This window comes from Sebastes fasciatus, chromosome 15, assembly GCF_043250625.1.
Source record: "Sebastes fasciatus isolate fSebFas1 chromosome 15, fSebFas1.pri, whole genome shotgun sequence".
NCBI classification, from domain to species: Eukaryota; Metazoa; Chordata; class Actinopteri; order Perciformes; family Sebastidae; genus Sebastes; species Sebastes fasciatus.
The window spans coordinates 26,938,019-26,951,723 of NC_133809.1; the positions used below are offsets into that span (position 1 = coordinate 26,938,019).

General features: G+C 39.9%; 1 protein-coding gene across 1 annotated transcript; it reads right to left on the reverse strand.

Annotated features, from left to right (window-relative positions):
* Positions 1 to 4,027: 4,027 nt before the first annotated feature.
* supt7l (SPT7 like, STAGA complex subunit gamma) lies at positions 4,028 to 13,580 on the reverse strand. The gene is made up of 5 exons (XM_074660944.1): positions 13,423 to 13,580; positions 10,084 to 10,569; positions 9,549 to 9,878; positions 7,907 to 8,139; positions 4,028 to 5,431 (listed from the first exon to the last, which is right to left on the reverse strand). Exons 2-5 carry the CDS (start codon positions 10,518 to 10,520, stop codon positions 5,136 to 5,138), a joined length of 1,296 nt encoding a protein of 431 aa, XP_074517045.1. The 5' UTR covers positions 10,521 to 10,569; positions 13,423 to 13,580; the 3' UTR covers positions 4,028 to 5,135.
* Positions 13,581 to 13,705: the final 125 nt, after the last annotated feature.

The window sequence follows — 13,705 nt, forward strand, 5'->3', positions numbered from 1 at the left end:
TGGGTAATAACACTGTGTATATACTGTATATCTATCAAGCATTGCACTGCAAATCAAAAATTTCATTGCTGGGACTTAAAAATGCCTGTAGTTGCAGAAACACCCTACTATAGAATAACATATTTTACGAAAGAACCAGAAAAATGAATCAGTGAAAGAATGAAACGGTACTTGTGTAAAAATGTACTTAGATAAAAGTATAAAGTAGGTCAATTAAAATGTGCTCTAAGTAAATGTTACTGTGTTTTCTGTGTACATGTTTTCATAAAAAAAGAGGTAAATGGTATACCCTTATGTCCAAACCAACAGTAAGCACCTTTTCTATAGATGGCACTGCAGCCTGTGTATACAATTGATTATCAATTATAAACATTATATAATATATTATATAATATTTTAAATTACAACTGCCTTCCTCAGGCAGTGTAGCCTCATTAAAATTAACCAGAAAAGAAAAAAGAAATGACCCGAAATAAATAAATGAGAAGACACCGCGACAGGCGCAACAAGCATTATTAAGCAGTTGAATAGCCGTGTCTTTCATAGAGCCTCATTTTTCAATGAGCTGCAGCATGTTTTATAGTTGACTCACACTTTTTGATGCACTCTTGTAGGTGTAATTTGTAACTCCTAATTATACTTTTGGCCATTTTCCAAACAAAAAAATGAACCACAGGATGGATGGGTTCCATGTTGACGAGACAGCAATCAATTCCTGCTTCATTTTTAGTCAAATCACCCGAGAGAAAAGATCCATTGATTGATTCAGACTGAGACACTGACGCCGTGCAACCGATTCTCCCCTCTCTGGGGTGCAGTGATATGGGTGTAACAGTGGCATGTGTAGCATGGGACCCATTTTTACCTGTCACACCTCATATGTCTAACAATTCATCTTTCTTTTGATGTGATTATCTCGTCTCATACTTCATTATTTGTCTCCACAGTGTCTCTTATGTGATTATAATAGATTTGGAGAAATCCTATGATGAGATTACTTTAGACTGAGTGTCCCATTTCCACTTTTCAGGTGATTTGCTCAAAAAACAGACAAATGAGCGCCCCGAAGGACCAACCGAGCTCATCACACTAAACTAAACGTATTCCTCATTCTGTTCACAAACTCAAAACTCGACTGGAGAGATTAAATTTCACGTAGAGAGGTAATTAATCATTTGTTGGGTCCTTTCCTCTGGCCCCTCTCGGAGACCCCTGCTCAAAAAACATCGTGACATTTTTGTAATTACACCTTTTCTCCCCAGCGCAAAGCTACTCAGCAGCTGTTGACAAACTGAGGGGTCACATTGCCGCAGCACAAATAGAACAAGGCTGTGTGTGTGTTAACCCATTCGATCCAAACTATTTTTTAAGGCTATAGATTTACTTTCTAAGAGTTTACAATTTTGATTGATCATATACATCATCAACTTGGTGGTGAAGTGAAATATAAATGTTGGAGTAAAGAGAGTTTGTCAGCAGTGGTGGAAAGTAACTAAGTTTATTTACTTACATTAGCTAAAGTTGGTAACTTTGAGCACTTTGAGTTACTTTTCTAAAATGTACAGCAGTGCATGGGGCAGGTAATCTGAAAAAAAACAAACACATTCCTCTGTGTCCTCCAGTGCTCCTGATGGCATTTACAAGATTTCACAGAATGGAGGAAAAACAACCAGTCAGAGCCGAGCTGGAGCCTTGCCGTCTCTGAGCATCTGTCAATCACTTGTGAACTCCGATCAAACGGTCAAACTAGGCAGCGCTGATCAAATATAAATTAATATTCTGTTACTGTAATGCCTATTTCTCTCCTCAAATGATTTCAGAAACATGTTTTAGTGTACTATTTAGCTGTAAAATTAGAAAGTTTGTGAGCCTTCCAGAGTAGGCTCTCATGTCCACGGACCATGGACAGAAGAAGTTGAAACATGTCTCCAAACGTCTACTTTGAACAAATAACCGGTAATAGTAATAACGCTATGCTGAAGAGTTGCTGTGTAGCTGGTTGCAGCAACAATAAATCCAAAAACGCTGATCTCCGGTTTGTTCCCCTGCCATGTCTAAAAAAAGATCTAATAGAGGGTCTTTATGGCTCCAAGTTACAGACCAGACCAGCATGGCATCATCGTCGAGGCCGCGCTCCCGTTTGGGGGAAAGAAACTCGCCGTCACAGGAGAGAAAACGCTGTTGTGTAGCGGGTTAACCGAGGCTTTCACACTGAGATTTGATGCACATACGATACGTGAATATTCACCGTCAGTGTGGTAAATGGCTAAATGATGCTGGTGACTAGCATGGCTAGCTAAGGTTACGCAGTAATACAGTCATGCATAAAAGTTATAGCAGCATCAGACTGTGGTCTCCAACTAAATCTCTAGATCAAACAGTTGGCTATTAACATGTTGGTTATTTACAGACAACACATAGCCTAACGGGATTCAATCAAATATGTATAGAAGTCTGGATAAACAATATCCGGCCACTGTGTTGGACGGGGTAAGACTGAAGGGACATCACGGCGATCAACCTTCATTTATTAAGGTAACGCGAACGCTCAGGTTCAGGTAAGATCGCAAAATAATTATTGGGTATGTGTATAAAACAAATGTTTGTTGAACAAGAGATGAATGAACACAAACTTGTCAAAATTACAATCCAAACACGTCATATAGCATTGAAGTCTATGAGATCTTCGGTTTTCTATCCCCCAAAAGGCGGCGCTGCCTTGACTTTTTGCGAAGTACCCGTATGTGCCGGTCTGATGTGTGGCGGCCGGGCCACAACCCCCGCTCTCTATGTACAGTAGATGTCATTCTAAGCTCACGAAAGCAGAACGATTCTTAGTTTCATGTGATTATACGCTAATGAAAACATAGTAATGAATATTATATTCCATTTCTGCAAATAGATCCCCCAAAATGTTACTCACTCTTTCTGTAAGAGTATTTTTTGTTTCCTTAAAGTCCACCGTTGCCACATCTGGCACGGCGTTTAGTTTTGTGCAGCGACTGCAGTTTGGGAAGTGATGAGGTCATTATAGATGCGGTCTTTCTACTGCAACTGTTGAGTTTGTGGCAGAATGTCAGAGCAGAAAATAATTCAGGACTCCAATTAGATCCAGGTGGCGTTGCTTACAGTTATTAGCATCAACAAGGGGAGCCTTTTCAATCAGAAGTCTGGCATACTGATTTTGTTTTCCAGCTGCTCCAGATCCCACCTGGGGTCACATAGTGCCACAAATCAGACACGCTTTTTTTTAAAGGCACAACGTAAAAAAAAACATAAATCAACTATCAATGCAGCTAATTGAATATCAATACGTGACCCCATCAGTACTTACCCAATAGGCATAGCCAATTACCTGCCTAATTGTGAAAAGGAAAGATGGACAACACAAAAGAAAATCACATGTATTCAAACAGGCCTGCTCATTCAGCATGCAGAATTATGCATGCCGTAATTAATTTACCATTAAGACTGGATTGATGTCGCCTTCGCGATGCAGACAACCAAGCCATAATTGCCTCTGGTGTTGCATTCACAGCTTTGCCTCATTACTGAAACAGATGCTAATTTAGCAGAGCGGCTTCAGGTTGACAGGTGTGTGAAGCGTGTGTGTGTATGTGTGTGTGTGTGTGTGTGTGTATGTGTGTGTGTGTGTCTCCGAGAGGATCGTTCAACTGTATCGGGCACCATGAACAGTAAAAGTGTGCAGCAGAATGGAAATGAGGAGTTGAAAATACATCATAATACGCAGCAGCATCTTCATGAGGGGGTGGAAAAAATATTTTCCCTTTTTGGTGGAGCATCTTTTAATCGTAATGAATGGCACAGGCAGTAATTGGTATGTGAGGAGAAAGAGACTTAATAGCTTGGGAAAACAAACCATTCTGCTGAATTATTAAGCTGTTTAACTAAATGATTTGCTTTTGGACCACTTAGCTTTTCCTGTTCTTCAATTCATTAGGCTAATTGTCACCCTCCTTTCTACATTTTCTGAACACCACGTAATAACTCAAATGAACAAAACTGATACTTCAAAAATATGTTTATATGCTTTTGACAATAAACCCCATTATATATATATACAATGGCAACATCTTCATTTATTTTGCAGAGAAACTATACATACTCATACAAACAAACGTGAAAAACTTAGAGTTGTATATATAGAGTTGTTCCGATACCGATACCAGTATAGGAAATGTGTCCGATACTGCCAAAAGTTCAGGATTGGGTATTGGCGAGTATGGCAGTCTATGTACCGATCTGATACTTGCTAATTTATTAACCCAGACAAAATCAACTTATTTAACCAGGTATAAGTTCTTCTTCGTCGCCCTGGATGTATCATGGCTGCCCCTGGCAACTACCGTTTTAGAGCAGCGAAGAAGAACTGATTGCAGGTAGTTTGACGATAGCAAAGAACATATATTGTTCAGAAGTGAAAGTCAATTATTCGTTCAATTGCAACATCAGCCCCCAGCAAGCAGCAGAGCTACGCTTTGGACTGAAAGCGACTACCGGACGCCAGAAAACGTCCGCCTACAAAGTGCTGAACAAAAGTCAAACTAAATTATTTCTATTCTATTGTTGTAACTTTAATGTCTCTACTGAAATGACCTGTGTTGAACAATGAAAATATTATAAATATGTATACTATTATAACTATATATTTACTTACTTATTAAACCTTTTTGCCCGGCTGCTTCCCAGAGGAGCATAAAGTGAGCGATGGACATAAATGGAAGTTAGAACAATCCAGCACACAGATTTTGAGAGCAATCTCAAACTTTTTCATGTGGACCTCCAAAATGGTGGCTGGTATCGGATCGGCCAACACCTCAAGTTCAGGTATCGGAATTGGTATCGGGAAGGAAAAAATGGCATCGGAACATCTCCAAAAACTACATAATTTTTTTATGAAAAAACATCAGTTCAGTTCGTTCATGACATTAATGTCTCAAGTCAGTTTATGCGGTGGCCATAATCTCAACAGCTGCAGATGAGTCCAACACTGTACAGCTGCTGTGTTCCACCATTCCATTGTTAGTTTTCCATTGCAGGATAACTAATGTGGAAGACTTGCTGGTGAGTTCAGAGTCCACTTCCCAGAGCGTCTTACATCCACAAATGCAGGCTCACATCTTCCTCGCCCGCTTCTTGGGTCTTTGGTTGAAGACGGGCGAGGTGCCCATCAAGGAGTCGGGCGAATGCGAGGTGAAGCTGCCGTCTGACGCCGCGCCTCCGGGAGAGGCTGCCATGGCTCCTCCTGACTCGCTCATAGTGGACATGGGCCCCCCCTCCTCGAACACATCTCCACCCAAGTGATGGTGGTGGTGGTGGTGGTGATGGCCAGCACCCTGAGCCTCCTCGCCGTCCTGCGGCTCCATTTTGACCTGTGGCCACAGCGGGGAGTTGTTGGCCCCAGCCCCGCCTTATAAGACAGGAGAACCAATTAAGCACAGGTGGTATTGATTCGATCCACAAACGATTGGCTAGCTAGTCCCCCAAAGTCTCATTTGATTAAATGAATTTTCGTTAACACCCCCCGAGTGCAGGATGAGTCATCATTTTGATGTAAGAATATTCTGATACTACTTTTTCACATATATTTGGTAAATGAACAATGAACACAGGGACACTGGAATAATAAATAATTTATATTTATAATAAATGTATTTCTCATTTCATGGGGAAACTTTAACACATGTAGGTTCTCAAAATTCCAGCCATATTTCCCATAAACCCTGTTACGAAAGATAAAAGCAAGGAAGACTTTGACATCAACCCCTGTGCATTATGACCAAATGAGTCAGTTAAAGCAGTGTACTACCAAAAGTTAAAGTGGAAATAAGCTGTGTTTGACGTGCAAACCACTGGGTTCCAGTGGCAGAAAGTGGAAATACTGGAAGCAATAGTGTGTGCCAGTTACACCTCAATGTGTAACTGGCGATAGCTTATGTGGCGATAACTGTCTCAACTTCAAGGTGTAAAGGTTGCAAATTTTGGGAGGAAGTGAAATTTTCGCATCAGCTAAGATGGTGCGATTTGCCAGGTGGATGGTCTATGTATCCCTGCCTCTGCTAAATCATTTTTATCCCAGGTGGGGACAAATTGTCCCCCCCCCCCTAAAGTGATTAATGCTACTTCAGCAATAGACCATAGAAAATACCTAAAATAAAAAAGATCTTTTAAATATATCTAAGTAACGCGTTGCAACGTGAGAAAAGTCAATAGTGCACACAACAACGAAATCCAAAATGTGTGACAATAGAGAAGACACAGCATCTGGGATACGTGATGAACGTCTCCACACTGAACAGTCTGCTGTTCATCTCAGTAAATGGACCAGCGGTTGCCTCCTTCCCTGCATGGAGATTTGAAGAGATGTGGCTAAAAGAGGGGCGGCACGCCGCAGATGACCCCTCCACAGGAAATCAGAAAAAGAAGACAGACGTCCGTCATCAAAGCAGACTGTTTTCTTAGTCTGACTATAGGCATATATACTGTAGCCTATTTATTTTCATGTTGACAGCACATTGTGGTATTGCATTTTTAGATTAGTTTCTAAATATTGCAATTTATAAATAAGTCTTTTGGCAACGCCTGGCCGAGTGGTGCTATCCATGGTACTGACAGAGGGATTTAATTCTGGTATGTTAAATCAGCATTCAGCCTTTTGTTTTGTTGTGTATGATCACATCCTCTATGTGTCCACATGAGGAAAGGACAAGGCAAGAGAGTGAAAATGTTGCACTACTTGATGAATCAAATTTTTTTTTTTAATTATTAAAATACTCTGGTTAAGCAAGAAAAAAAAGCTTATGACTGTAAACAAAAACATGACTCTAGCATGTTTGAACTGCCACTATGGAATCATTTTCATTCAGTGAGTGGTCTGAAATTGTTTTTACCAATTGTACTAGGTGTCACACTACTACAGCAGAACAGGTTTAATGATTCATGCTAAATAAAACACCTGATCCAGCATATCACCGAACAGGAGAGACTCATATTCAGCAATGAAACAAGGTCGGCCTTCCCTCTGCCGCTCGATACGTTCTGATCATGGTACAATACAGTTGTTAAGCACAGTGGTGCTTCTATCAGCGGGAGAGAGATCCAACACTGAACCATCAAAACATACCCCGTAGTTATGTTCAGCGGGACTCCCTGTGTCAACTATAAATCCAACTTCAGACTCAGTTTTATGGTTGGTAAATTAGCTGAGTGCAGAGTATCTGCATCTATAAACATGATATAGGTCATTTTGAATAAGGACTGAATAAGTAGACTCTGCAATTAGTTTATTAGGAAGCTGCCTAGTTGTATGGAGAAAGCTGGAAGTTACATCAGTGCCAAGCGGCATCCTCCAGGGCTGAAAAATGAAGCCAACGCAGAAGTGCCAAAAACTGTAGTTCACTGAATGGCCATTTGAAGCCGGCTCCAAAAGCGAGTCAATCCCAATAGATGTTAAAATGCCCAACTTTACATCAGAAATAAACATGTTTACAGCCTGGTACTAAAAACGATTTTGGTCTCTATAGCTAATTTCCCCGTTCATGACAACTTTACGGGGGTTGAATTTTTATATAATTCACCCCTTTAAATTGTATTAAGCCTTAAAGTCATGCATAATTAAGGGCATGGCCGCTTTGAGTGACAGGTCGCTACCACGGCGTCGCTACCACAGCGTTGTTCAGTATTCATTCACTCGTTCATTTTTCCGGAACACACATTTTGTTTCAAGTCTGTTTTTCGATTGCCAAAATTGGCATCCCACTTAATATCACAGTTAACGTGAACAACGGATGCACCATGCTAACCAAAGTAGCGCAAACGTTAGCTGATAGCTTTGTGTTTGTTATGCTAACGGGACTTGGCCCCGCCAACAGTCTTAAGGTCTCACCTGAGGTGTGAGGAGAATGGTCAGCATCCAGGCCTGAAGCCAGCCTCTCACCGTGGGCCCCGAGGACCCCCATGGGCAGAGCTTGGTCCCCAGAGGCCGGGTCGGCCTCGGGCTCCTCGCTAACGGGGAAGGAGATGTCACTCATGGGCTCCTCCTTGATCCTGGGGGGCTTGGAGTCCTCCAGAGCCTTCTCTGGGTTCACCAGTCGTTCATATTCCTCTGACAGATCTTTACTCACCTGGAGGAGGAAAATCTTTCATTAGTCCCAGTTTACCGGTGAAAGCTTGTAAATAAAGACATGTAAGAGCTGAGCCTGGATGATCCAGTATTTCAATACAATTCAGAAAAAAGAAATGCCCATGATCCAACACCGTGTGAAAATATATCGGAGATTTGCCAAAGTGAATCACAGACACAAAGGACCAGCTCTACTTTCTGCTCTCAGAGCTCATCACTTGTATATCTTTAGAAGTCATATTGGCACCGAAGACTGTGAATCTCTCAGTTTGGTTTCTGTCTCGTTTCCAAGCAGCTTGCACACAAGTTCCCATATGGTCCATTGTTCTCACTCATACAGAGTTCTTTATGCTTCCTGAGATGATTCAGCATTGTTGTGTCCCGGCAGCTTACACTGACATTTTCAAACAGTTTTTTTTCAGCCCTGTGCCAAATGGGATTATTTTCATTATCATTTTAATCTGCTTACTATTTTTTCAATTAATTGTTTAGTCTACAAAATGTCAGAAGTGCAAAATGCCCATAATCAAATAATAGTTTTCGAGAGCCTATGGTAACACCTTCCAGTGTTTCCCCCAGAACGTTGGTTAGTGGAGGTGGTAGATATTAGTAGAGGAGCTTTTTATTTCAGCTTAGGTGGGGCATCCCCTCTATAAAATGTTGCTGGAAACCCTGTCTTCAAATGTCTTCTTGTGTGCAACCCAAAGTCCAAAATCCTGAAATCAGGGTTTGAGGGTAGGGATGGGAATAGAAAATTGGTCCCATTGAAAAGGTTCCTAGTTGTCATGCCTCCATAACTATCGATTCCTCTTATTGATGCTTTCTTACGCATGCACAATGACGCAACAGCATACGCACCCTGTGTCATGTTTCAGTTTTGTTTGGGACTGGAGCCACAAATATGAGTGGGCAATATGAATTAAATCCTTTAATTTATGAAATTGAATATCATGATATCAATATTTATTTATATGGTTTATTGATATGTAATTAAAATATAATACAAAATAAATAAATAATAATATATAATGAAATAAATAATTATTTATATTTATATGAGACATTTTCTGGAAGATCAAATGAGAAAAGGTCTGTGAATATTATTTAACAAATATATAACAGGCAGGAATGACTGTTCTTAGCAAATGAAGCAAATTTAATACCCTACGCATCAAAGTACATTCATCGCATTCATCCTTTAAAAATGAATTATTGCCATAAAACAGTCCTGCTCATTGATTTGCCACATTGGCCAAAATGACCTAATACAACCACAGATATTAATATAGATACCACGGTATAAAAAAGTATGCCAAAATCATGGATGGTTGACAAATTTATATTGTCTTACAGTGTAGATTATTAAACAGCACAACCCTATGGACAGTTACGACCCATTCCCAACCTCACCTGCAGCATGTAGCTGTGATAGTCCTTGATCCGCACTTGCCAGAAGCGCTGCAGGGCCAGCACGCTGCCGATGCCCACCTCGTGGAACACTTGCTCCACCACGTCTGGGAAGGGACTTGCTCCTAGCCGGGCCTCCCGGTCCACCGCCACCCGCAGCATGCGGGCGAGGCGCAGGTAATGTTCATGGACCAGGTCGGTCAGGGTCTCCAGCACGCTCTCCTGGGCCGACTCAAAACCAGCGTGGGCCAGTATGGTGGCCACTGACTGATAGAGGAGCGGCCTGCAGGAGGGCCAACTCAGCTCTGTGACAGGCTCGCCTTTACCCCTTATGATGGAAAGAACCAGAAGAGATGGATGGAGATAAATGATGACTTATCTGAGTTTATATCTGTGAAATGTTGAGTAAAAAAAAAGTATAAGATGAGTTACTTTTGAGCCTACAATTTAGATGCTTTATAGAACATATTTAATCACAAAGACAGGAAGTGCAGCATCATTATCAGCTCAGCCACACAGTCAGATTAACTTACTTATAGAAGTCACTTTCAGGGTCACTGTGGCGGAGCAGGAAGGGCTGCCGCGGGGCTTTACTGTCCACAGGTAGCAAGTCATCTGGCATGCCAGGCGGTGTGGGAGGACGCAGGGGCAGGTTGGTATCGGCCTCCTCCAGCTTGCTGCCACCCTCAGAGGACGCTGAGCTCGGACCCTGAGCCTGGGATTGGGCCGTTGACAAGAGGCCACGGAGGCGGCGGGCATGCTGACACAGCTGCACTGTGTGGATGGTGAGGCTGCAGGGCTCTGAGGGGATGTCCAACATGGTGGTGGGCCGCGGACGCTGGGCCGAGGGCTGGTGCAGGGGAGGGTCCTGCATCTCCACCGAGCGAAACTCACGCTGGAGCAAGTCGAAGGAGCTGCGACTGGGAGGAGCCCCTGCAGGCGCAGCGATCTCACCCCAGTAACGCATCATGATGACGGCTCAAAGCCGGAAAGACACAAGCCGGCTTCAAAGATTGAATCTGAAAATTGGAAAGGTGGACAGGAAGTTGGAGTGACCATCACAATCAATTAGTAGCAAAATAAGTAAATCTATTAGTATAATAAGAAGGGGTAGTCCTCTTGTCACCACAAACTGTCTCCTTACTCTTTATGTTATTGTTATTGTTATTATTATTATTATTATTATTAATAATAATAATAATAACAATAATAATAATAATAATAATAATAATAATAATAATAATAATTTTAAAATCTTAATTTTTTATAATTGCTTTTCTGTGATTATATTCATGTTTTATGACATTTTAGTTGTTTTACCCTTTGGGTTTTTATGTCTATAGCTGTGGCTTTTAGTACCTTTTGTTATCCCTGTGTTTTAAATGTGTTCTGTTTTTTTGTGTTCTGTGTTTGCACTTTGTAACTGTGTTTTGAAAGGTCCTATATAAATAAAAATTATTATTATTATAGTCTAATTTATCTGAATCTTTCATATGGTAATATAGTTTGGGCAAGTACATTTCCTACTAATCTCCAAAAACGTTTTGTAAGGACTACAACTCGAACAGAGTCACACATCTCCTCTGCTCAAGAATTTCAGATTCTTACTATTTATGACAACAATATTTCTCAAATATGCATTTTTATCTTTAAGATACTTTCTGGTGAAGGGAATATTCCTGAGCAGTTCAAGACCTATTTTAAAGCAAAATCTCAGGTCCATTCTTACGTAACTCGTCAATCTTTAGATCTTCATCCTCCTAAATTTCTCACTAGCAGAGGTCAATTTTCGATAAAATTTAGGGGTACAAAATTATGGAGTAGCTTTTCACATCTATCACAAAACTGTTCATCTATTAAATGTTTGAAAAGATGCTTAAAAGGTCATTTAACTGCTGTTTTGCAACTGCTTTTCTCCATGTTGTCCATGTTTGTTTTCCGCCTACTCATGGTGTTATGTATGATTACTATTGCTCAGGAGCCAATGTAGATGTTTAAACCAATATCCACACAAACATACACGCACGCAAATTCACTTATGCACATCTCACACATTTCCTATCTTTTCTGATATATTTATTGTTATTGTCGTTTCTATAATATATCTCGTTCTAATTGCTTGTCATCACTATTATGAAGTCATATTATTTCTGTATATTAATCTTGTGTTCTCTATAACATTGTGAAATTGTAACACTATTTAGGTGGAGGCTTCAAATAAGCCCAGTGGGTTTTTTGCCTCTTCCTGCACTGTATATTACTTATTTATTTATTTGTTATGTTTGTGTAGTCTTAACTCGTGCAAAATAAATAAACATAAACGATCAAGGATAAATTAACTAAAACCAGTTTTCAACTATATTTGGCTTTTCAAAATAGTTTAAAAAGATGACGTTTTGGCTGGAACAGAGTGGCAACTAAACTTTAATTACCAAGGGAAGATCACGCCAAATATTAGCCAATAACTGCGGAATCTATTACAGATTGAATGGTGGCACATGTGCAAAACTCATAGACAATGTTTTAAGAATTATTACAACAATGTACTTGTCTTCTGATTATTTTGGCACACATTTAACAAATCGCTAACACGTTTAAAAAAAAAGTATTAGCAATTATTATCGGTTCGCACTGCCTTTATTGTGAAACAAGAAGAAACTTGGATCAGCAGGTTAATGCATGATAAGCGTTATAAAAAAAAGATATTGGGTGCACTTGATGTATGCCGAATTCAAAAGTGAATTGCATTGATTCGTCTAAGCTGTGAAGTTAAGGTTTAATACGTATGACTGTTTGCCGAATTGCAAGACAACACAGTATGGCAGGCAGGGAATGAAATTAGCACCTGCCATCTGCCAAATACAGGGTAAATGTTGTCTGTGGCAGGTGAACATTTCAGGTCACCTGCCACCTCGGCAAACTTATATTAAGAAATATTATTTTTACAAAGCAATTCTAAAGCCTAAATTAAATATATGGTAACACTTCATTTTACAGGTCCACACATTTCATGGTAGTTAGGTGATAATAAGCAAGTAACCTACTTGAAATTTCTTTGATATTACTGACAATTTACCCAAATATTTACCTATAAATGTATTGAAAATTACTTTATTATAAACATTATTAAATATTTATATTCCACTATTTCCAAATAGCTGGTCATTTATTAATACATGTCCAGGAAAAGAATACAAAGTTAATTGATATGCATTATTTTCATGTCTGCTGGTAAATAGATAATAATCAGCAAATAACTAAACTAAACTCTCTGAATCATGACATTAGCTACCAGGTTACATTTGTGTAGACAATAAGTCACACAATAGTGAGATGTGTGCTGATCAGAAGTGTCTTCTATTAGTTTTGGTTTTGGAGGTAAGTATTTGGTAAATATTGGGGTAATCTGGCAGTAATTCCGAAGAAATTTCAAATTGCTAATTTACTAATTATCACGTAATTACCATGACATTTGTGGACCAGTAAAATGAAGTGTTACTAAATATAATCATGCATTAAGGTTACATGGTATAGTCCATACTTCTACAGTCTGGTACCGCTGACTCAGTGTTTACAGTTTTAAAGCGTTAAACCTAGATTTCAGAAGTGGCAGACAAAAAACACGAGTGGTCGGTAGAAATGTTCAGCGACCTGCCACAGAGGCAGGTGAGGGAAAAGGTGAATTTCAGACCCTGGTGGCAGCTGACTGACTGGAGCCTGACACAACATGAGACACACGAGAGAGACAGCAAACAACTCCTTCACTGAGGAGCAACAACTAAGATAACGTCACAAGCCGGCTGGCTAAATGCGTAGCTCGCATGTTTATCTGGTTAAATTAAATATGATGTATAACAGAAGTTAAAACTCACATCACACAGGACAGGAGGAAACGTCTGCTCGTATTTGAAACCATTGGACTTGTGTCTTTGACGGAAGTTAAACAGGAAGTAAGCCTTTTCGTCCTTGTTGCAAAACTCGGGTGAACAGCTAAAACAAGATATTTAGTTCCGCAACAAACCATTCATTTTTTTTTTACTAGCATAAAATGATAAATTAAAGTAAAATGCCGTGTAGTCGTGTTTCAAATTATTTTTTCAAAAGTATTTTTTTGGAACGTATTCTTTATTATCTTTATTTTAATAATTATAATAG